The sequence below is a fragment of the Sordaria macrospora genome, chromosome 5 (genome assembly GCF_033870435.1).
Source record: "Sordaria macrospora chromosome 5, complete sequence".
NCBI lineage: Eukaryota > Fungi > Ascomycota > Sordariomycetes > Sordariales > Sordariaceae > Sordaria > Sordaria macrospora.
In genome coordinates, this window is record NC_089375.1 from 1,452,250 (window position 1) to 1,475,206 (window position 22,957).

Sequence of the window (22,957 nt, forward strand, 5' to 3'; positions counted from 1 at the left end):
ACATATCCAGCCTTTGGACCGCAGATTGGCATTTACAGACATTATACCAGGGCCAACTGCTTGCTTGGGTGGTACCATCAGGCATGTTATAGCCCTTTATATGGCCCCCCTGAAGTTTAAGATCGTCGAATAATGAGGAGCAATGTCACCACGTGGGGCTTGCAGTCTTGAGGCTTTCGGCATTGTCACTTCATGACGATCATGGTGGCGAGAAAAAGAATCAGTTCACCTTAGGTGATGATGATCGAAACGGCGGGGATATAAGCAACGAGACATATCCTGGGGTCGCATCTTCGTTGGCGTAGTGACATCAAGTGCAGGCGCTCGGTCTCGCGGTGTGACCTTGACAGCGCACCGACGAAGGCCGGTCGTATATGCTCGAAGTGGAAGGCATCTCAGCGTTGGCTTCATGTAGGTAAGTTCCCTCGCGTCTTCTAGTCGTCGTAGTTGACAAAAGACTGCATGTGGCCTCATGAGAAAGCACGGCCAAATCACACTCGAGAGACGGGGGATACAAATTCACTCATCAAATACCCTCACGATCTCTTTACCATCGTCCACGAAGACATTTACAACAAACACAGCAGCCGGTTGACGTCATGAGGACATACACATTTTTACCGTTGTTGCTGGCCAACATTGGCCTCGCAAGTGGCTCAACCAACCTACGATTGATATCGTATAATATCCGCTACGCTACAGTATCTCCGTCCACCGGCCCTGGGATGTCCGGCGGCCTTTGATGGCTTCTCAGATTAACTTTGAAACCGGAAATCGTCCGGAGGCCTTGGTCTGCATGCAAGAGGTACTCAATGGGCAACTCGTCGACCTTCAGTCAGATCTTGGAAGCGCCTGGAACCACGTTGGGGTGAGCCGGAAGGACGGTGCACAAGATGGAGAGTATTCGCTCATTCTCTACCAAACAGACACCTGGCAGCTGGAGAGAAACAAGACGTATTGGCTCAGTGAGACCCCGACGTGGTTGGTTCTACCGGATGGGATGCTGCCTTGCCGCGCATCGTCACTGTTGCCCAGTTCAAGCATCGCACAACAGGAGTCCCATTGGTTTTCATGTGCACGCACTTTGACCATATTGGCACCGTTGCCCGGAACGAGAGCGCAAAGTTGATCAAGATTGCTGATGAGTGGAAGGATCAAGGCTTCAACTCGACGAAGCCCGCACCTGTGTTGCTGGGCGGCGACTTGAACATTGAGCCTACCAAGGAGGGATACAAGACTCTGACTGCCCCAGGTGGATTCAAGGACATTAAAAACCTCGTTCCCAAGGCACACTGGTACGGCAACACAATGACGTCCACAGGCTTTACATCGTCGACCTCGGATGATAAACGGATCGACTACCTGTTCGTGCGCGATCCTCTTGACATCCAGTTCTTGACGTATGGAGTCATAACCAACAAATTCGAGGATGAGGTGTACATTTCGGATCATATGCCATTGGTGGTAGATGCAAAACTGCTATAACGTCTGTGTTGCCTTTGATCAGGTGGCTTTGAGGATGCCTGGACCGGTATTCGAAGGGGTCAGTGTCAGAAGACTCACCGGATGTGTGCCCTAGGCGTTGAAGCGGTCAAGGACTGGATGAGTCAGGAGAATCAGAGAGTGAATAGATTCATGTCAGAAATGATAGAGAGGAGCGTCGGACACAGCGGCGCGGTAGGATTACACCGCCGGGGTATCGGAGGGCGTTCATATTTTTCACGCGCCTGGGAACGACGGTCACGGACAGCTATGCAGCTTGTATATGTACTTAACCGTCTATATCACAAGCCAAGATTCGATACGCACACATGTTCCCTTCCCCCTCAACCAAGAAGTTTCGCCTTCATCTGAGTACCTCGAGAGGAAAGTTTTAAACCTTGAGATGGAGAATGAGAATTGATCGATTGAGAGACAAGTGTAAGTTTATGTATCTGTGGAGTGACAGAAAAGAACTAGCCCCATCGTGAAATAGACCTCCCCAGTGACGTGGCACAACAGAGGAATAGCGTGGTGCTATGAAGTACCATAGACGCCTGACTACAGGATCCCCAGTTAAATCCTATCCATGGGAACTACTTTTCAACCAAGAGGATTGAAGACACTTTACTGCACGAGGTCTGATTCGTGTAGTTTGTTCCCACAATCTCGATGGTTAGCCTGCATATTAGGTCATGGTATCAGTGCCCGATCAGGGAACTGGAGCGCGGTGGGATGATAGATGAAATCTCTTCTTGAAAGAACCTGGAAGAGCTCGAGGGGCAAACTTATATAAAGAATGTTCACCCATCCTTAATGTTCACTTAACCGCGCGGTTATACACTTCATCTCGGCTACTACTGCGTCCTCACAACATACAGTTGCGACAGTCAAGCGGTGAAAAGTCAAATTTTCCGTTATTCCTACCGTACTCCTCATAACTCCCTCCACAATGGCCATTTCCCAAAGGTTACTAGCCGTTCTAAAGCAGGCCGAGTTCGAGGATCGAGGAAAAGGCGAAGGCGCTGTCGTTAAGATACACTCCCGGAATGTCAGCGCCCAGGAGTTGAAGGAGACGTTGAAGACGATATTTCCACACTCAAAATACACCATCCAGGTAAGTATCAAGCCAAGTTCATTCCTCTCGCCCCCCTATCTAACAAGTGTCCTCAGCTCAGGAGAGACCGATATTCGATAACGTTTCCGGAAATTGGAAAGTATGATCTCAAGCAGATATTGCTCGGCCACAAACCATCCGACCAACAACCCAAGCTACCGAAGCTACCTAGAACTGCTTCTGCTCCTCTGTCGGCGATCGAGTCAAAACCTTCCATCGCGGATTTCAGGCCCACTCTTCGATCATCATACACAGATGCTGGTTTGATAATCACGCCGCGAGATGCTCTTAAGGCTTATGGACCCATAAGGCCACAACGGGAAGGACTTCTGATTCGCACCAAGTGTCTTTTGCACGATATGGCAAAAAGTGCTAGGAATGCAGCAATGAAATTGGTCCGTTTATGACACGGGCCATCAGGTGATTCCGACATGGTTAGTCTGGGAATTGGAGAAAAAGAGGAGGTAGAAATGTGGGAAGAGTGGGCAGTCGTACGCTGACGCTCCGTCGTGGGCATTCCCTCGTTCCAGGCTCCATTTCGATTACGGAAAACTTCTGAACCTTAAGCCGCATTAAGGAGTGCTTCCTTCCCTTGTTCTTTCAAGGTCTGTCTCACAGCCTTCAACGCAACGTGGTGAACGCTTCTCGGAGCGGCCACAAACCCAAAGTTCGCACTCAGCTTCCTCCCCTTTGTCAGGTCAATCTCCTTTCCATCAACATCCGTAATCATGCCACCAACTTCCTCGAAGAGGAGCATGGCTCCAGCATGATCCCAGATCTTCGCATATCTATCGCGTCTCTTGTAGACCCAGACAGTCATGTTTGCCAGACCCAGGGCCAGCGACACCCACCTCGGCACCCACCCAAGCAGGTCAGAGCCTGGGAAATCAACATCGAGCCTCTCCGTGGCCGCCTTGTGCGCGTCGTCCACGCCCGAGTCCAGCAAATTCCAGCACGATACAGACCTCAGCCCGGAAACAGTAACACCATCCGCGTGTCTTTTCAACGGCTCCGAAGCGCACACCGCCAAACCAGAACCCTGCCCGACAAACAAGGGCCTCACGTACGCCCCAAAACCTCGAACCGCATACACGATACATCCTTCCTCTCCATCTTCACCATTGTCCACCTTGAAAACGCTCGCATTGCCCACCGGTGCCGTCGCCTTCCTGCTCAGCAACGGACACGCCACCACACTGAGAATCTGCCTCCCACCTTCGAGCAGCGCGACATTGATAGCGTACTGTTCACCGCGGACAAACGTCTTGGTGCCGTCAATCGGGTCAAAGACCCACGTCCGTCCCGAATCGGCACTCAGTCCGTCCTTGCCACCATCGCCGCATCGGTCGACGAGCTCACACACTTGCTCCTTGCTCTCGGGCGCGCCTCGCTTCACCACCTCGGCAATTCCAATCTGCGACTCATTCTGATCGTCGCTGCTGGACGAGGATACCTCGTCGATGCACTCGTGGATGACGTCGTACACGCGCTGCAGCAGGTCGGGGTTGGCGCGCAGGGCGGCGGCGGACTCCTCGCCTACGAAGCTGTCGTCGGGGAAGGAGGAGGAGAGGACCTTGGTGAGGTAGGCCTGGATGGCAAAATCGGCTACGGTGACAGGAGAAAGATCTTCGGCTTTCTCGATGGTGCCCTTGTTGGCGGATGCTAGGACGTGTTTGGAGATACGGGCGGCTAGTTGGATAGCTGGGATGGCGATGGAAATTTCTGTTGCATATGGGGTATCCATTTTGTCTTGTGCGTTTGTGTCTCTTTTAGGGTCACTTGTTTACCAAGGCTGGTGTTGTTTAGATGGACAAAGGGACAGATGGTGCAAGTTAGGTGACGATGGGACCGAGTGTTGTACGGTGTGTGGTGACTCAAAATTCGAGTGAGGTTGGAAATTGGGGATTCACGCATTGAGACCCCACTCTTAATTGCAACTGCTGTGCTCCTTCCCGTTCCTGGAACTGACTCTTGGGTTGGAAACACCACCCGGCTCAAACAAGATCGTGGCTGCCACTGGATATCCCAGCCGCTCGATCGAATAAAGAAAGGTGCACCAACATCGCATGGTCCATGATTTCCAGTTTCTCCCGTTCTTTCCTGATTGCGCCACCGTCGTCTGCGGCTGGTGACCTTGATCCTTACACAAGGAAACGGCAGGGAGTAATCCAACAAAAATTGGGTATGTGCAAAAGAGACACAAGAAACGTCAAAGCCTTCCCCAAACGGTCCCTTCATGATTGTACGTCAAAGTAGACGGTTAGAGCATTAAAATGATATTTCAGATTATCCAAGGAAATCCGTGACTGATATAGGTACAGGCAATAAACTATTATTAAAGGACAATGAGTGAAAATGGATCAACTTTTTCTCTGTCTCCCAAGGTCAGATGAGCACTGTCCTTCCGCCAAACTATCAACACCGTGGCAAATAGACAGACAGGGCAAATGCAGATTCCATCACGGGGCAAACGAGAGCGAGGGTGGTGGTGTGTGTATGGGAAGGGTGACATGTATTAGGTAGTGACAGCGTATGTCTTCTTTTAATATCCTCGCTAGCAGGACGCAGTCCTTCATCAGTCCGCCTAGCAAAGGACATTGTCATGACCATCTAGGACGTGACGTCGTAAACCATAACAGTCGTGAAAGCCTGTCAGCCGGCCCTTCTCAACCGACCCTTCCTTCTCAGATCGGACCATGAGAAAGCTTGCTGAGGCTGACCAGGCCATTGGCGTAAATGGTTGCCCATATAGCTGTAAAAAAAAACTTATATCCCAAAATCTTTCATCTCTTCCGTGTATTCTCTTTTTTTTGTGGTATCCGATCGTCGTCATCATTTCGGGTATACGCAGATTCAAAACCGAGGAATTGTCGCCCGAATCCTCTGAAACAAAGCCAACGCGAGGCGTCAAAAGCCAAAACCATGGCCCTTTGAGCAATTTGAGAGTCCACCACATGCTATCCGACACCCACGCAACAGGCGCCTGCAAAGAAAGTCAAAAATCCCAAAAAGCCCATCCAGTACACTAGATGGTGGCCAGATGCAAAGATATTACAAGTCGCTTAAAGATTGGTAGTAAAAGGGAGGTGGAGCGCCCATGTCGTCGGTGAGCGAGGTCGTATATGCCGCGCTTTCTCCAGAAAAGCATTTGAAACACCGATCAAGAAGCTGTTGTCCGTTATCTCAGCTTGAAATCAGAAGACCCATAGTTGAGATCGCTTCGCATACCCCCGGAATCAGCACTTTCCGAAAAGAAAGCGTGTGGCGCAGAAGAGAGCGAGGAAACAGCCGCTGTGGACGCAGTTGAAACTGATGTTGAGGCTTGGACCGTGGGAACTCGGGGCCCTGGAGATGTTGGATCATGCCGATGCAGATAGGGGATAGACGAAGGAGCTGGAGGATGCTGATGTCGTAAAATAACAGCCACATCAAGATCCAACAAATGATGAGTTGGTAATAAAACAAGAAGATGGGCAGCCTTTGGTGGCACACATTGAGATGCCTCGTTTCTTCAGACCGACGACATCCAGCCGCCGCTGCATGGCAAGACAATGAATGCATGGGCCAAGATGTGGGAAAGTGGCAGCTCCGCAAAAGGAACCACAAATCAGACATCACGTCAGACACCTCAACTGTTATGCCGCAAGTATTGCCAATGCGGCGGCAAGCTGGTTTCTAGATTCCAATCCTACTGGAATCTCGAGGAGGTAGACGTCGCCGCTCCGCGCGTGCCATTGTCGGACGAATCTGTGGTTTATAGTCAGTAACAGTTATCGCAAAAAATCCAAGACCGAGAGGCTGTAGACATACCACTACCACGCTGCATGTGACCATTGGTGCGTTGGCGTCCGGCAAAGCCAATGCTCTCACCCCAGTCACCGCTGCTCGGTCCGAGAGGCTGACGCTCCGGAACGCTGCGAGTGCTATTTCCATTCAATGGAGAGCGCTGGCTGCCGATTGCGCCAGGGGTCTCCCTAGGCCTGAGGCGGTTGCCATTGAAGGGCTCGCTCAGTGACAGAGAACCAAGCTCTGAAATCAGGAGCGAAGTGTCCTTGTTGGAAGCTGCTCCAGGTGTGGTTGGCGTGGTCATTACGCTGTTAGGTCCACCGAGGCTGGCACTATACTCGCCATACTGAGCAATGCTGGAGCTGTGAAGGCTGCTCTGGGGGAAACCAGAAGCTGAGAGCGAAGGGCTGGGTGTGTACGATCGCAGGTCCGCGAAGGACTTCACACCGCGCAACGCGTTGATGCCGCCATCGGGGCTGTCCGGAAGCTCCAGAGTGGGGCCGTGTCTGCCCTGTCTACCCAAGGTGGCGTACTGACCCTGAGCATTGGCACGAGACTCGGCGAAGTCGATGGTGGCGGCACGGCTAAGACCGCGACGGTGAGCATCAGCGGACACGCCAGGAGAGATGTGCATAGGAGGCGCCATGCTGGCCAAGGTGGCAGTGGCCGTATCCTTGATGACATGCAACTGGCGGGTAGGACCCTCGCCAACGGAACGGTGCTCAAGACCCATGTTATGGGCCAAAATGTGAACGGTGCGACGCTGCTGGGGGGTAATGCTGGCAGGGAAGATGATGATTTCCCGGTTGGGGTCATTCCGGAAGAGAGTCAACTCGGTATAAAACTTGAGAGTTTCAGGGTTGTTGAGGTCGACATCTCCTGTAACATCATCCTGGTTAGAGTTTGGCGGCAAAAGATCGCGGCGAGACGACTTACGCAACGGCGAGTTGCGAGATCTGCTAGTGTGAGCGGCATTCAGGGAGTGCATGGAAGATTGGGAGTGCAGGGCAATGGGCTGATGCTGTTCCTCCAGCTGGCCGCGCTTCTCCCTCTTCTCGCGCTCGATGCGCTCTCTCTCGTGCTCAGGAAGCATCTTCTTGTACTCCACCCTCAACTTTCTGCCTTGAACCTCGTAACCATTGAGCTGCTCGATGACGGTCTGAGTATCCAGGGGGCTTTGGAAGTTGGCGAAGGCGAGACCACGGAAAATGCCGTTATCGAAGTGGTAGTTGAAGGCATAAGGCTGGGGAAGGCCAAGGTCGGTCATGATCTGGGTAAGCATCTCTTTCCTCACGTTGAAAGGGATGTTCTTGATGACAATGGCGGTAGGGATGAGGTCGCTGCCGAGGGACTTGGGATCATGGCGAGGGTCGTACATGCTGCCGGGGTAGCCATGACGGTCGCCTGCAAAGTTGTCGTTGCCGTTCATCAGGCCCACGGATTGGCCAAAAGCGGAAGAGTACTGTGTCGAAGGGGTGTTGAGAGCATGGCTTCCAAGGCCGTTTTGTTCAGACATCCATTCCTAAAAGCAAGTAACAGAACCACGGTCAGCAAATATGCATCGCACATGTATGACAGGTAGCGAAGAAAGTAGCAGGATAAAGGGGCAAGGGGAAAAAGGGGGTGGTGATGGTGCTGGATGTGCTGTAGACATAAAGATGAAACGAACCGTGGGGAGAGCCCGACGACCGCCATTGCGCACCCTATTGTCGCCCAAAGCGCCATTCACAGTGTTTGCGCCGGCGTTATAAGCCCAAGCCTGGTTGTTTCCAATGAAGCTGTCGGTCGCGAAAGCAGCAGCGGGTTGTAGCCTGTTGTGTCGGAAGGCCGCGTTATCGTAGGAATTGAAGCGATCGTCGGCGGCGAAGAGGGCAGCGGAGGGTTGGCCGATGGCCTCCATCTGTCGTTGCGTCATGCGACTGACGCCCGTGAGGCCGACGGCGGTGTTGTAGCCCGGGCGCGAAGAGCCGGGGGAGCGGTTGGTGTTGTTCATGGGGTAGGCGGAGGGAAAGTAACCCGAGATGTCTGGTTGTGGATTCATCTTTTTTCTTTTCTCCTTTTTTTTTTCCTTTCGTGATCCTCCAAGAAAAGTTGTTGTGTGGTGGGAGGCGGCCGAGAGAGCTGGTGCGGGAGAGAGACCAGCAGACCAGCAGACCAGCAGAACCAAGCAAGGTCGGACTTTAAAAAAGGATCTAAAGCTGTTGTTGACCTGAATGACTCCGGGGAGGGTGGTCGAGAAAAGAGGGCCGAAGGGGGTGGTGGTGGTGGTGGTGGTGGTGGTGGTGGCTTCGGACGAAAAGACACGGACACGGACTGGACCGAGACTGGACGATAATGCTGGATTTCAGGCCAGACGGTTGGGGGTTGGGGTTAGGTTGGTGTTGATGGGACCAGGAAGCGCCGCGTTCTGCGAAACAAGCGCTGGGACGTGCAGACGGTGCAGGTGTCAGGGAGACAGACGGGGAGGCACCGGAGGTTATAAGGATACAGGACAGACTGGCGAGCAGCTGAAGCCAGGTTTTTGTGTGCTTGGTGTGCAGTGCAATGCCAGGCCTGGCGGATGCGGATGGGCGGAACTCGATTGCAGATTTCTCGTAGAGTGGAGAGGGGCGTGATTTTCCCAATGACGCGGAAGAGGGCCGCCGCAGCTTCCTAGCAAGTGTGGAAGTCGAAGTGGACGGAGTGGACGACGCCAGCAAGAACCAGGCGAAGAGGGAAATGTTTATGTAGGGTAGGTTAGAAAGGCCCAGGGAAAAAAAAGCGACAATAAAAATAACAATAAATAAAAACGGGAATCCGGGGAATCCACAACTGTGCACGGCGGCACAATGCACGAGCTCGACTCGGGCAACTGATCCAAACAAAAAAAACGGCAGCAACTCAGGCAACGGGCCGTGACCAGATCGAGTTATTCCAAATGCAACAACGGTTGTTGTGTATGTGTATGCGTGGTGTATGCGTGTGTGCGTGTATGTGTGTGTGAATGAATGCGCTTGCTCTCTACAATGATCGTTCACGTCGACTCGTCCAAGTAGATGGCTCTATATGTTGTGATCGTCGAACAGTCGTAACAACGTCGGTAGTTACTGTTATTGTTGATGAAGTAAATAGTAGCGATGTTGACGGTGGTGACGATGATGTTGATGGTAGTGGTGAAGGTTCCACTTTGGTTGGTTGGATCCAAGAGCTCCAACAAGGGCGGGAGAGAGAGGGGGGGGGGGGGGGGGGCAAGGAGAATTAAATGTGAGTACGTAGTGGTGGTGAATGGTTTGTTGGAGATAGACCTGACGGGGAGTTCCAGGTTCCTTGGGTCGGGTACGGTACGACGCCGAAAAGGTGAAGAGAAGCGGGGCGGTTCGTAGATATGAATGGTACACTACCAGAATAGTGTAGTAGACAATAAAGAGGAAAGAAGAGTTTAGGTCGATCGGGTGCCAACTACTGAAATCTCCTTGATGTCCAGTGCAAGCGCACCTTTCTGCTTTTTGTTTTGGAATTGGAGGCAACTCGGATGGAGCTTGTACTCCTTCTACGGTGGAACAGCGACGAGGGACCTGGCGAGGGCCCTGACGAGGGGGGGGAGGGGAGTTCAAATCCCGTTTACTTGCCCACACTAGTGAGGATAAGGTAAGGTGTCACCTCGACTATCTTCGTTTCTGTCAACCTTAACAGCCCTCAACTGCACTGCAACTTCATGCCTGAATGAATGCATCCAATGCGAATGCAATGCCCTGCAGCAGCCCGAAAATTGAAAATGAAACAAAAAGAGGAGAAACGGGATCTGTAGCAGCGCGGCGGCCCCTACCGTGCGTGCCTTGCGTCCGTGCGTCCGTGTAGTAGTGTAGAGGCTCAGAGGACCCCCATGAATAAGGGACACCAACCTGCGGTCTACCAATCCCTGATACGTCATTTTCTGTACAGGCACGCGGCATCCACAAAGTGGGTCATCTGACTTGCGCTAGAAGCATGGACTGCCGCCTCCTGGGGCTGCCCTCCCGCCATCCGCCGGACATCACCTAGCATGCCTTTTGTCCAATCGCCTCCTTTGCACGGTCCGCTAATCTTGTCAATCATTCGCGGGACCACTTGCGACGCCCATCACCACGCGTGCCTCATCAAAGACACCATGCTGTCCATCACGGCCCATCTCTGTTCCGTCGTGAATGATGAGCACGCTACCGAACACTTTCATTGTTCTTCGGGACTGACGGTCTTGTCCTGGATCAACTGGCCTACTCCGGTGTGAACAGGTACCCGGCAAATCCGGGCTGGTCGAGGCAAACCGTTATTGCGCTATCACTCTTGGACACTTTTCCGCGCAAAGTCTGTTTGTTACCTATCTAACTGAGCCCCCTTGTCCCTTCTCTGCCTTATCCCCTCTTCCCCCTTATTGACCCAAGACCATCCAAGCTCCCTGGCTGGTCGGACTCAATGGGATGTGTTCCAAACCTTCCAGAGGCAACAATCCCACATTATGACCGGGCTTTCTCCTCTGTCTCGCTCTGTCTACATACAACAGCGTACGGCTAGCGGTTCCAGGAGATGCGAACTAACATTGTGTGCGCGGATATCACCATGATGAGATGGGGTCCATCTGTGGCCCAAACCCCTGGCGATCGAGCTCTAGTGGAGGCCACCTGGAAATTATTCTCGTTTATTTTGGGGGTTCTCCTGTTGCGGTTTTTGTTGCTTTTCGTTGGTCATCTTGGCTTGAAGGGGCAACAAGGCTCCAGAAAAGTGAAAGGGGGGAACATGGCTAACTAGTCGCTAACCACGACAGCCAAGATTCGCGACGACCTCCTACGGGGGTCCATGAGGAGCCGGAGCCCATGGGCTTCTCAAAGAAGCTTCCATTCGATCCATGGTTATGGAGCCGTACACATGGTCCTGCTACTGCTACCACCTATCGTGAGTTTTGGTGCTACATAATATAGGGTGTACCACGCTGGAGATTCCACGATCCCGCCTTTTGGTTCTTCTCCACACGTGAATCGGCTACCGTCCCCTAAACTCTAGCGAACAAACCCGGTGCAACGCCGTTGTTTTTCACACAGGGTCGACGTCGCGGGACAGTTGGGAACGTGTATCACCGGTGTCAAGGGCCTCGCCCCCCTCGCCAGACTCACCTTCACCGCGCATTCATCGACTTACTCGCCGTGGCGTGCCTTCTGCGAGAAATCTCCCACAGATCTGTGTTCCTGACCCACCCGGTCACCCGGTCTTTCTTGTCCGTGCTGCCGGGACCGGGGATCCGTTGCCGGGTGGGGCCATGCTGGCCGGGCCCCTGACTCTTCGAGTCCTGACGTCCTCACGAGAGATTGCAAGCCAAGCGGTGCTCAGTCTGCGATGATGGAAAAGGGGCAGCAATACAGAATTACGAAGAGGGGAAACTATTACTGAACGAAACAGATTAATATGCCATCGTGGGGGCACGCTTGGCAACCCTTGATCATGGCTTCGTTGGTGCCAAACCGGGAGAGAAGATGGGCTATTTTTAACAAAAAAGAAGATTCATAGGTCGTAGCAACTCCGAATGGAGAACGACACCACATTGTTTGGGCACAGTCATTGTTGTTACTGTTGCCACAAGGCCAGGCTTGTGATATTGCGATGCGGCCGAAACATGGTATCGAGAATGATAGTAATGACAACACGTCTTCATGTCTACCTACACCATATCCTAGGAGGCTGACCGCTCGTTTGCAGGAGAATCTGTTTGTTAGAATACCCAGTTCAAAATTGAGCTTCATAATCAGAAGCTAACATGTATCCGTCAAGCCGTACGCCATCAGCACTCTAGTTGTTGAAGCGGTCAGCATCGAAGGCACTGAAGCAAGAAAGAGACATGGTAAAAAGCACCGTTCGGAACGGAAATATTCTAGCGTCGTATCCAGGCCCGGCTCTTCTGCCCTGTGCCTGACGGTTTTTAATCTGGGCTTGTGGGGAAAGGGGACACCCTTGACGGTTTTGGCCCCTTTTTCCATACCCCGGGGCCCGGCATCAGGGTTGCTCTGCAGTGCTGTTAGTCAAAGTCCTTCCGGTGGCTGTCCGTCTACTCCCGCCAGATGACCAAATCCGCTAGGCCTGTCAAGGTGTTGTCCCAGAGCGTTGGGAATACCACCCTTGAACTATTTCTCCTTTTGAACTCAATTTCTCGTCATTGATGGCCGAGAACCGTTGGTTCGAGAAAAAGAGTTGGCTCGATGATCGACGACATGTGCCGTGAGCGACGGTGCACTACTGCTCCAACTCTACCGCCTCACTTATTTATATGTAGAGACGTCGTGTCCCAGCCTGCTTTCCAAACAATGAACTTTCTCACCCCGCCGTCTCTTTGACGCTGTGTTTGATGACGGAAGGTACGGAAAAGCCGGGATGCGGGTGCCCCTGACTTTTCTCACGGAAAGATGCAACATCTCGGATTTCCAAGGATGAATGAAAGATGTGGTTTTTCATTGACAGCTGCATGAGAAATCACCGTCATTGCGAGCTTCGGGTCCAATCAGTCAATCGATCTCTCTATCGGGCAAGGAGATTTGATGAAGGCCAAATTACCGGCTCGAGACCGGATCGTCTTGGACGTCGATGAGGCTAAGCGTCACTAATTTTTCTGACGCTTTTATTGGTAATCTTTCACTGATCTCAGCTCTCTTGAGAAACAGGGCAATATTGGATCGCAGCGAAGAGAGGCTTTCGCGATGCATATCGAAATCCACTCTCTTCAGTTACTGTGTGGTTAACGCGCTCTGATTGGCCATCTTTTGTATCTTTGCCAAGACCAGTTTATAATGCTAGTTTGTTTGTTAGCTCGGTACTCCTACTGTACTGGACGAGATTGATGTCGAACTGTCCTAAACCTTATTAATAAGATTCAATATGGCTTATTAGGTTCCCAAACTAGCATATACAAGGTAAAATTACCCTTTGGTTATGGAACGAAACGGTTTAAAGAGATACTGAAAACGCCTCGGAAAGTTGATAAGAGGTCTCGAGCTAACAACCAAATCACTATTGGACTGTACCATGACGACGATGGCCACCTTGGTCCAGACACTGCTGTCGTTTGTGTTGAAGCCATGAGGGAAGAAGACGACCGGTGAATCGGGAGTGCGAATGGGAATCGGTTCTCTTGGACTTTTTAGACATTTCAGAAACGAACGGGCCATGCAGGCTGCGACAAAAGACACAAACATGTCTTTGATGGGTCTGCACCATCTCGCGACTCTGCGGTCGGCCGTCAGCATATCGTTTTAAGCTGGCTGTTTTTGTACCTCTTTTGAGTTTCCAACCACATGCTAACTGCCTGTCTGTCACAGTGCAACGGCCGGTGGTCTTGGAGCTTCCATTGGCGATACCTATTGTAGTCCAAACTCGATGCACTGCACCACGTTGGACAGACATGTTGCACCGGCTGGGAAGCGTCTCACAAAAGCATGGCCACCAGGCAGCGAAGCCTAACATATCGAGACATTGGGTTGCTTTTAGGTTTGGACGAAAGGACTCGGCGTGTAAGCTGTGTGGCTCACCGTCTTCGTTGTTTTTTTCGGGGTCTCTTGGGAAGAGGAAGCTGACCGTCTACTCCCCCGCATTCCGGTGTTGTAACGCCACTAATTCCACATTACCGGCCGATCCCGTCGTCAGCACGTGCCCCGCTCCGAACCGCAGTCCGTCAATCTGTTCGAGAAGGGATGCCCGGCCACCACGAGACCCCTCCGCCGAGACCCCTCCGCCGAGCCGCCCCACCTTTCCAGATATGCATCCCTCCTGCCGTCATCGAACCAATTCGAACTTGGTCACATCACCTAATCAGCCACAGGTTTAAAACTGCACCACAATACCTTAACCACTGACTTCCTTCTACACTTTGACCTTGCTAAAGTCCAGTCAACCAAAGAATAAAGCAACAGTGAAAAGAAAGAAAAACAGAACAAAATGGCGGTCTTTTCGCTCCCGTCTGGACGAACCATCTCGTACGAGCTCACCTACTCCAATGAGCCAACGCGACCCACCGTCCTCCTCTCCAATTCACTCTCATCCCAGTATCGTTTCTGGGACCACATCGTAGAACGCCTCCACGATGCCGGATATCGCGTTCTGCGCTACGATCACCCCGGCCATGGCGCCTCAGGCGTGCCCGACGATCTCTCTTCCACTACTTTTGCCTCTCTTGTCGAAGACGTCTACGCCCTTCTGACCAGCTCTGATGTCGCTGCTGCCTTCCACGGCCATCACTCCCCCGATGCTGCTTTCACCCCTTCACTGCACGCCTGGATTGGCGTCTCCATGGGTGCTGCACTAGGCGTGGTCTTCAGCAGCCGTTACCCCGGCGTTGTCCAGAAACTTGTCATTTGCGACACCATCTCTGCTTCGCCAAAGAACGCCGGCGTGCCCGATGCTTTTATCCCACGCGTGGCTGCCGCCAGAGAGCATCGATCTATGGAGAAGGCCGTGGCCGAGACTTTGGACCGCTGGTTTGGACAAGACTGGATCAAGGCCAACCCAACCGAAGCGGAGCGTGTGCACACACTGATGAAGCAAACCAGCGTTGATGGCTTCGAGACCTGTATTGCCGCCCTGAGGTCCGATTCCTTCGATATCCGACCCTTGATGCCGGGGCTTGGAAACTGTGTTCAGCATGTTTTACTCGTGGTTGGCGAGAAGGATGGGGATCTGCCAGAGAAGATGAAGGAGTTGCGGGATACTTGCCCAGAAAACCTAAAGGCTGAGCTCAAGGTCATCCTGAATGCTGGACATGTGTCCTTTGTTGATGGCAGGGAGGACTTTTTGAAGACAGTGCTGCCATTCTTGGGCGAGAACTAGAGGCTCACTGCCGGACAGTGGGAACATCCGGTACTAATGGCGGCTTTGATGGCTTAAGTTTAGTAGTTGAGTGGTGATAGCGTTGGGCTTTACAAAACCCGAACCACGAGGTGTCGCATTGGTGGTACCATACATACAAGCAAGGTGGAAAAGGCTGACGACGACGATCTAATACAAACTTGGAGATTATAAGAAACCATAAAGTTGACTGCAATCACTACGCAACCCGTCTACAGTACGTGTCAAGTTACTTAGTTTAGGAGCGGCGGTCCATACTACCCCGGTCCAGATCCGATGCCCCGATGGTGTCTTTGATCTTTGCTGACTGATCTACTCAAGAGGCGCATTGTCAGATGCCCTCCTTTCATTCCAATACATGATGGCTGAAACCGAGTCTTTGTCGTTTTTCCATTTTCTGCTCACCAGCCCGCTTGGAAGTTCCCCATATTCTGCGTGGCGCGTTCTAGCGGGAGCATCAAGACAAAGAACGGACTCGAGTAGCAAGGTCTATTTCTGTTGCGACATCCGCTATCCCAAAGCTTCTTTGATCTCGCACCATTATGCGACCTTTGAGCCTACAGGACGCATATCATACAAGCAATCTAACGGACGTCTGGCCCAGACCTCTCATGTTGTCAGCTTCACGCTATCAGGCCGGAATCTGAGCGCCCTCCCTCGGTCGTTTTTACTGCATCCCCGGTTTTCGTCGCATCTGGCTTCAGTCTCATCTTCAGTTCTGTCCATTACCAACAGGCTGGATACTGTTGATATTGTTGCTCTTCTGGGTTTCCTGTTTACGGCTTATTGTTGCCGTTGGTCAATAGAATACAACTACCCGCTCTGCACAACACACCCAAGGCAACGCTTCTTCCCGCACTTTCAAACCAACAAGCTTGTCAATCCTCTTCCTGGTTCTTAGAACTTCAAACCAACAAACTCTACGGACACTCAACTCAAAAAAGGATACAACAACAGACCAAACAAAATGCCTTCCAAACCAAATGCAAAGACAAAGCCGCCCAGGCTCGTCTTGTTCGACACCATCCCAGAGCTAACTATCGTCACCGGCTCCATCTCAGAAATGATCAACTCTCCCACAAAGGTCAAGCCTCAAAACAGTCCCAACTCGCCCATTTCCGGCACTTTCGGTACCTTTAGTAGTGGCATCACCAACAGCAACAGCAACAGCAGCAACACAGCCAAATACTCACCAACTCTCCCGTCACCCACGGCTTCAACCAGAAGAGACACGCCACCAGCGAGCAGCACACCAAAGTCTTCTCCAACAGCACCAACAACGCCACCCATGCTCCCGCCTCCCGCTCCTTACCCCTGGCTCTGGTCCTGCCACTCCTGCCGGTCTGTATACCGACTAGCCTGCACGCAGAGATGTCTGGAGTGCGGCCACATCTTTTGCTGTCTGATGCCTGCCGTCAACGAAGGAGGATCCCAAGAGAGAGACAAAAACGGCAAGAAACGAAAGCGAAGCGGAAGTGGCAGAAAGGGAGGAGGACCGTGTACCGCCGAGTTTGATTACCTAGGTTGGTCGGCGTGGGGAAGTTATAGACGGAGTGTGACGGGTGCTGCAACTAGGCGGGCTTTAAAAGTTGCTGCTGCTGCTGGTGGTGATGGTGAAGATGATGAAGAGGATCATCTCGGTGGTGGAAACAGGAAGTTGGGGTTGAGTAGCAGCGGGAAGAGGAGACTGACCAGTGTCTCCATCTCGCCCTTTCCCTCTCCCCCTTCCAGCTCTTCCAGCTCTCCCAGCTCTACGAGCGAAGACACCACCACCACCCCAACCACCAGCATCGACTCCTCCGACTGGGCGAAGTCGGCCGAAGAAAAACCTGCCGCTGCTCGTCTACAGGATTTTGCAACATGGTATCTCATCCCCGTCCCAACCATAGACTCCTCACCATCTTCATCTCAGTCCTCAACCTCTTCATCCTCACCAGGAAAGAGAGCAGGCGTAACCTTAGCCTGGCACCACGTCCCCGAGCGCGAAACCCGCACCATCGCCCGTGCCAAAGAAAAGATATACGTCGAGCACACCCACAACTGCTGGTCACATTGCGACTACCCATCCGAGTGTCGCCAGGCTGTCATCACTGCGTGCGAGGAAGACCGTGCCAAGATCGATAGAAAGGGTAAGAAACTTGTATGGGTAGATGACCGTGAAAAAGACGCCATCGAGGCTAGACGGCGGAAAGAAAGGGAGACAGAAAGGGAGAACATGAAGCGAGCGTTGGGGGCTAGGAGGAGTCGAGCTGGACAAGAGAAACGGGAGAGGAGGATGGGTGGGCAGAGGGGTGCTGGACGAAAGGGACGGGGACATGGACATGGGGGAAGTGGAAGTGGAAGTGGAAGTGGAAATGGGAGTGCGAGTGGTGGGAAGAAGAAGTGGGAATGGGGGTTGGAGCCGGTGGCTGAGTGTGTCGAGGAAGAGGAGAAGGAGGACGTTGAGATGAAGGATGTTCAAACTGACAAGGATGGCGACTCTTCCTCTTCCTCTTCATCGTCATCGTCGACCTCTTCTGCTGGTGGTAGCAGTAGCTCCTCTTCTTCAGACTCGTCGAGTTCAGAGGATGAAGGGTTGCTTGTCAACGAGTCCGAGTGGATGGATACCATGCTAGCAACAACAATGTCACAAGGAACGCAAGAGGGTCCGGAGGATGATAACACCGGTAACCTCACGATCGCCATGCTTGAGCCCTTCTCTAGGGTGGACGGTTGCAGTTCTTGACAGGATTGTTACATCCCCGTGGTCGCAGACGACAAGACCATTGATCCCGCGAAGCTGTTGAAGAGCAACGATCCGGAGACCATCCCCGCTTCTCCGGTGTCGCCCTTGGCTGGAGGCTGTCTCCCTCTAGGAAACGCCAGTATGAGCTCATACGAGTCGTTACCTCGTTGATTGATTTTGGCCCTATGGAGATTGATGAAATGGTTATGTGAGCATGGTAACCAAAACGGAGTGTCTGGGGAGGGGATGGGAGGCCCGGATTTTGAAACGCTGAGTGGTAGATAAGGTTTATTATCATCACCTGCTCCGCATTCATGGCTGGGTAGGGCATAGAGGCATTCCTTAAGAGGATTCATCAGTTAGCTTCCAGATTGACAACAAAATTCGGATATACTCAAGCTTGAGCTTCTCCGTCTCATGTGATAATCGAAATTCGTTATCAGTTTTGGTGAACAGCAACTTGTAAGCCCGGACACTGTGAGTCACCACCAATAAGGGCTTAGTTCCCGTATTGTAGAGAGGGCAGAATAATAATTGGTATCGCAAATTTTGCAGGCTCTGGCTGCCTTTTGACCCGCTACTACCGTCACCAGTACCAGCCAACACGTTCATTTAACGCGTCCCGATGTTTTCCTCGCTAAGCCCTCGTGGCCCAAGTCGTACCATAAAAGAAACGATGAAGGAGACTCATGTTGTTACAGATATCGTAAAAGAGCTGCTGCCGCACGCCACGCCGTGATGAGGGGAGATTTGCTCGCTGTTCCGAGTGTGTGGTGCGAGCACTCCAAGACAACACCACGTAGCGCATATGTCTCCCTACCCGTCTGACTTCCCAGGCGACGTCCATGGCTGAATGACAAAGAACGCCTCGCTTTTCGTGTGTTCGCACAACCCAGTTGGAAGTGTCGCAAGGGAAGTTCGCCGTAGTGCATGTGCTGTGCTTGTTACCACCGTAGAGACCGGGAATGCCCGACTTTTTCCAGCCATGATTCGGTGGGTCCCAATCCCGGGTGCGTATTCCGACAAAAATAATAGGAAGAAAATACCCAACAAAACAACGGCGTCAGGTTGAGTAAAATGAAGACAATCGCCAGTTCCCCGGTATCACCCCGCGTCTATCCCTTCAAGAAAATCGGCCGCTGTCCTGCCCGTCAGCTCGCAGTAGGGCTAAGAAGATACAAGACAGTATCCGAAACGTGCGCGACGTTGAGTTTTCGGTACAGCCATCTCCTTAAGCCTCCTGAGCCTTGGCCTTCTTCTTCTGCTCCACCTTGAGCAGCAGGGCGCGGTTGATGTGGGGGAGGACACCACCAAAGGCGATAGTGGCGCGAATCAGGGTATCGAGCTCCTCATCACCACGGATGGCGAGCTGGAGATGGCGGGGAGTAATACGCTTGACCTTGAGGTCCTTGGCGGCGTTCTGTACAAGAAAACAAGCGAATTAGCCATGCGACCAGTAGAACCAGGATGATGGGGACTTTTTCGACGCCGCGCAATGGGGACTGTGGATGGGTATGGATGACTTACGCCCGCAAGTTCGAGGACTTCAGCAGTCAGATATTCCAGCACGGCAGTAACATAGACGGCAGCCTTGGCACCAACGCGCATCTTGTTCTGGGTGTTCTGCTTCAGGAAACGCTTGACACGACCGCAAGGAAACTACGTAGAGTCAAAGTCAGTACGGCGCATCAGACAGGCCGAAAACCCCAGAAAGCAAGAATTGGATATCGCAGCTGCATCCCCGTTGTCCGAGCTACAAATCAAGGGTTGGAGACCCCATTCGAGAGTGCGTGCGGGGCCAGGGCGAGACAAGGGTGTACAGAACAACGCGTCCATATCAAGCCGAAACAGTGTCGCAGACGGGGCGCATTGTTTTTAGGCACCAGTGAGATTGCGTGCAACCGACATGATAAGGCAACGAGGTTGTGTTGTTGGTAGGTTGGCGATATGGTGTTGTTCGGAAATGTAGGGGGCTCGGTGGACGCGTTATGGTGTATCGGCGTGATTCCATAGACATCTGACGACAGGGATGACGGATGCGAGCGAAAAAAGTTGGTTGACGAGGAGACGTTCGATGGTTGCAGATCGGGACAGGAATTGAAAGCGAATAGAGCCATGAAGCTCGTCAACAACAAAAACGTACCTGAAGACCAGCGCGAGCAGAGTGGCTCTGCTGCTTCTTGGGACCCTCGACACCCGAGGTCTTACCACCCGAGCTCTTGCCGCCAGACGACTTGCCCTTTCCGCCAGCCATTGTGTTTGTTTTGTTGAGGATATGGAACGGGGTGGGTGGATGGATAAGCGCGAGGAGGACGGATGGACGTGGTGTCAAGGATAAAATCGGTAGGCGTGACGATGCTCGATGGTGATATGGACGGGGCGACGGCGCGGGATTTGCGTGGAACTGGTGGATGTGGATGAAGCGGGGTTTGCGGATAGAAAAGTGGTGTTCTGGCCGGAAGGATGATCGCGACGAGGTTTGGTGTTGAAGTTTGGTGCCGGGAGACACTCGAAAATTCAGAAGGCCCGAAGATGCATGCCACTGATGGAACCCTTTGTTGTTGTGTCCTTTCCAGGTGATTATCCGCCGTGCTTGAGTGCAACCGCGCCCTGAGACTTGCGCTCGTACAGTTGGGAAGATGCTGATTTTCCAGGCCAAGGGAAGCTCGAGCTAACAGCCAGCTCCCATGCTCCTGCCGTGTGTGCTGATTTGTCGTCGCTGTTGCTGATTTTTTTTTTTCGCAGAGGGTACCTCGGGGTGACCTTGGGTACGGCGACCCAAGCCGACCACTTGTGCAATTCTGGGAGAGCTCCAAGGCTTGGCAATATCACGAGCTCCAGCAAAAAGGCCAAGGCCTCAAGCCAGCCATGACGCCCAGTGAGGTCCATCTCGAGAGAGAAGTCCAACCCTCAAGTCAGCCTCATAAGTGCCATGGATGACATGGGCTTGCAGAGAATGCCGAGTGCTCTCCAATGAGGCCAGAACAAAGCTCTCCAGGAAAGCATGTGTGGTGCAAGGGAAAGTCGCATACCTGTTGCCCAAGGTTGAGAGCAGCGTTGACGCCATGCAGAGATCCGCGTCGGGCACTGTCCAAGCCGGCCACCCAGCCGGTTAGGGCGGACTGAAAGCCGTCAAAGCCTTTGATGATGAAGGACTGAGCATCTTCCCAGTAAGTTTGCACACTTTCCGGAGGCTGGCGTGGTGTTGCAGAGTGTCTCGAAATGTTGCTCAGATAGTGTGATTCGGAGCGTTGGTGAGCCTTTGCCAATCTGCCGCTGATGTTGTGGTCCGTGACCCTCGCTGCCACACTCCAGACTCGTCACAGCCGTGCCAAGCTTTCACACTGCGACGTTACAGCTGGCGCAGTGTTCTGCCAGCTGTCGGAGCTTGAGCTGAGCTGGTTGTTAGTTGTGACTGTTGAAGGGACTTGGAAGCTCGCAACTTGCTGGAGCTTCCAACTTGCGAAAGTCTGAACTGTCACTCAAATTCAAGATGCAACAAACAAGACCACCACCGCTTCTCCTTTCCAACGCTTCAACAACGTATATCGTACAAAGATGCACTCAGTTCTAGGGTGCCTCCTTTTAATTCCCTCTCGCAATCCTTGCCAACCTCTCTACCTCCAATTTCTGCCTTTCCAAGTCCTGCAACACTTCCGCCCTTTGACGGTCGTCGCTGATTCGATCCTGATAGCCCGAAAACCGATCCGAAACTTGATTGGTAGTGTCGTGGAGGTATCTGTCCATCATCGCGCCGGGTTCTCTTCTTCTGTTTCTGAAATGCGTTAGTTAACTGCTTCGGCTCTGAGTTCAAATATGGAATAATTTTTTCTTATGGTACAATCCCATGACAACATTGTCCACTGCCGAAGGAATGAAGTGGTGAAACCTAATCTTGGAAAGGTAGAAAAAAGAGAAACAAGTCCCACCTCGGAGCTTGGCCCGGTGCGGGTGGGCCCCCGGATCCCGATGTGGAGCCGACCGCGCCGCGTGAGCTACGGTTTCCGCTACCAGTGTTGCCAGCACCGCCGCTGTGATATGTGCTCATAATGGATATTAAGGCTTTTGCTGTTTTATGTACGGTATTCAAACAGTGGGTTTAGGCGGGCAAAAATGATACGATTCGTAAAGTGAACTGATATGGTGTGTTTACTGTTTAGGTCTACTTTGAAGATGAAAAGAAAAGACTGAGTTTCAAGGTCGCAAGAGAAACAACACTTTTTATATTCCTCTGCACCTTTGCTTTCATCATCCAAGAGTCGCCATATAGGACCCGAAAGCCGTAGAACTTTTGGCAAGTTGCCGGCTTCTTTCCAGTCTCTATGACCGCTTGAGGTCATGAGGCAGAATACTCGCACCGATCTGGCCCTAAGCCGGTAGCAACGCCTGTGGTGGGCAAGTTGCCAGTAATAACAACCCAACTGAAGAGAACCAAACCGAACGGATTGAGACCGTCTTGGTTGAAAGCAAGTTGACTGAATTGAACCGGACTGATTCGTCGGTGAACTAAGTCACCGAAAGCCATCGACATTCGGCATGTGTGACATGGGAGAATGCATCCAGGGCGAAGCTTCGCACGATGCCTAGTAGACAGCCCCAGGCACCCTTCCGCCCCTGTAACAGAGAACCGATGCGGGTAGGATGTGATATGTGACAAAGATGATGGGATAGAAGAAAAAATGTGCAGTGAAATCGAGGACTGGTGCATGCCACCCCTGCTAAGAGGAAAGTGAGAGCCAGGCCGGTCGTCCTGACTGTATGAATTGGTAAAGACTGATGAGATGAAGTCGTAGGAGGCGCTTGGCCTGCCAGTTGGCGCAAGACAGTATGGACGGATACGCAACCAACGTTCAAGGATGGCCTTACCTCCAGTGTCCGAGATCGGTCCGAGTCCTAGCATATACATCGGTCAGAAAGGACTTGATGCCGGGAACGCGTCTGGGAGATTGGAACCATCTTAATAGCAAAAAAAAAAAGCTCTGCGTCATGGGTGATGAAATCATCTAGGACTC

General features: G+C 52.3%; 6 protein-coding genes across 6 annotated transcripts; 3 read left to right on the forward strand and 3 right to left on the reverse strand.

The window, feature by feature from the left end:
- Nucleotides 1–762: 762 nt before the first annotated feature.
- SMAC4_04111 (uncharacterized protein) lies at nucleotides 763–1,129 on the forward strand (the record flags this gene model as incomplete). Its single annotated transcript, XM_066090057.1, has 1 exon — nucleotides 763–1,129. The coding sequence occupies exon 1, from the start codon at nucleotides 797–799 to the stop codon at nucleotides 1,127–1,129; it is 333 nt and encodes a 110-aa protein (XP_065947141.1). The 5' UTR covers nucleotides 763–796.
- A 1,184-nt stretch (nucleotides 1,130–2,313) lies between these two features.
- Nucleotides 2,314–4,457, reverse strand: SMAC4_04112 (uncharacterized protein). Its single transcript, XM_003346631.2, has one exon. The coding sequence runs from the start codon at nucleotides 4,338–4,340 to the stop codon at nucleotides 3,159–3,161; it is 1,182 nt and encodes a 393-aa protein (XP_003346679.2). The 5' UTR covers nucleotides 4,341–4,457; the 3' UTR covers nucleotides 2,314–3,158.
- Nucleotides 4,458–4,878: 421 nt separating this feature from the next.
- SMAC4_04113 (uncharacterized protein) lies at nucleotides 4,879–9,596 on the reverse strand. Its single transcript, XM_003346632.2, has 3 exons — nucleotides 8,052–9,596; nucleotides 6,407–7,904; nucleotides 4,879–6,343 (listed from the first exon to the last, which is right to left on the reverse strand). The coding sequence occupies exons 1-3, from the start codon at nucleotides 8,421–8,423 to the stop codon at nucleotides 6,285–6,287; spliced, it is 1,929 nt and encodes a 642-aa protein (XP_003346680.1). The 5' UTR covers nucleotides 8,424–9,596; the 3' UTR covers nucleotides 4,879–6,284.
- Nucleotides 9,597–14,200: 4,604 nt separating this feature from the next.
- On the forward strand, nucleotides 14,201–15,350 carry SMAC4_04114 (uncharacterized protein). Its single transcript, XM_003346633.2, has one exon. It carries the CDS (start codon nucleotides 14,315–14,317, stop codon nucleotides 15,200–15,202), a length of 888 nt encoding a protein of 295 aa, XP_003346681.1. The 5' UTR covers nucleotides 14,201–14,314; the 3' UTR covers nucleotides 15,203–15,350.
- Nucleotides 15,351–16,187: 837 nt separating this feature from the next.
- On the forward strand, nucleotides 16,188–17,945 carry SMAC4_04115 (uncharacterized protein; the record flags this gene model as incomplete). The annotated part of the gene is made up of 1 exon (XM_003346634.1): nucleotides 16,188–17,945. One exon carries the CDS (start codon nucleotides 16,188–16,190, stop codon nucleotides 17,943–17,945), a length of 1,758 nt encoding a protein of 585 aa, XP_003346682.1.
- A 281-nt stretch (nucleotides 17,946–18,226) lies between these two features.
- On the reverse strand, nucleotides 18,227–21,328 carry SMAC4_04116 (uncharacterized protein). The gene is made up of 3 exons (XM_003346635.2): nucleotides 20,089–21,328; nucleotides 19,473–19,604; nucleotides 18,227–19,365 (listed from the first exon to the last, which is right to left on the reverse strand). The coding sequence occupies exons 1-3, from the start codon at nucleotides 20,197–20,199 to the stop codon at nucleotides 19,177–19,179; spliced, it is 432 nt and encodes a 143-aa protein (XP_003346683.1). The 5' UTR covers nucleotides 20,200–21,328; the 3' UTR covers nucleotides 18,227–19,176.
- Nucleotides 21,329–22,957: the final 1,629 nt, after the last annotated feature.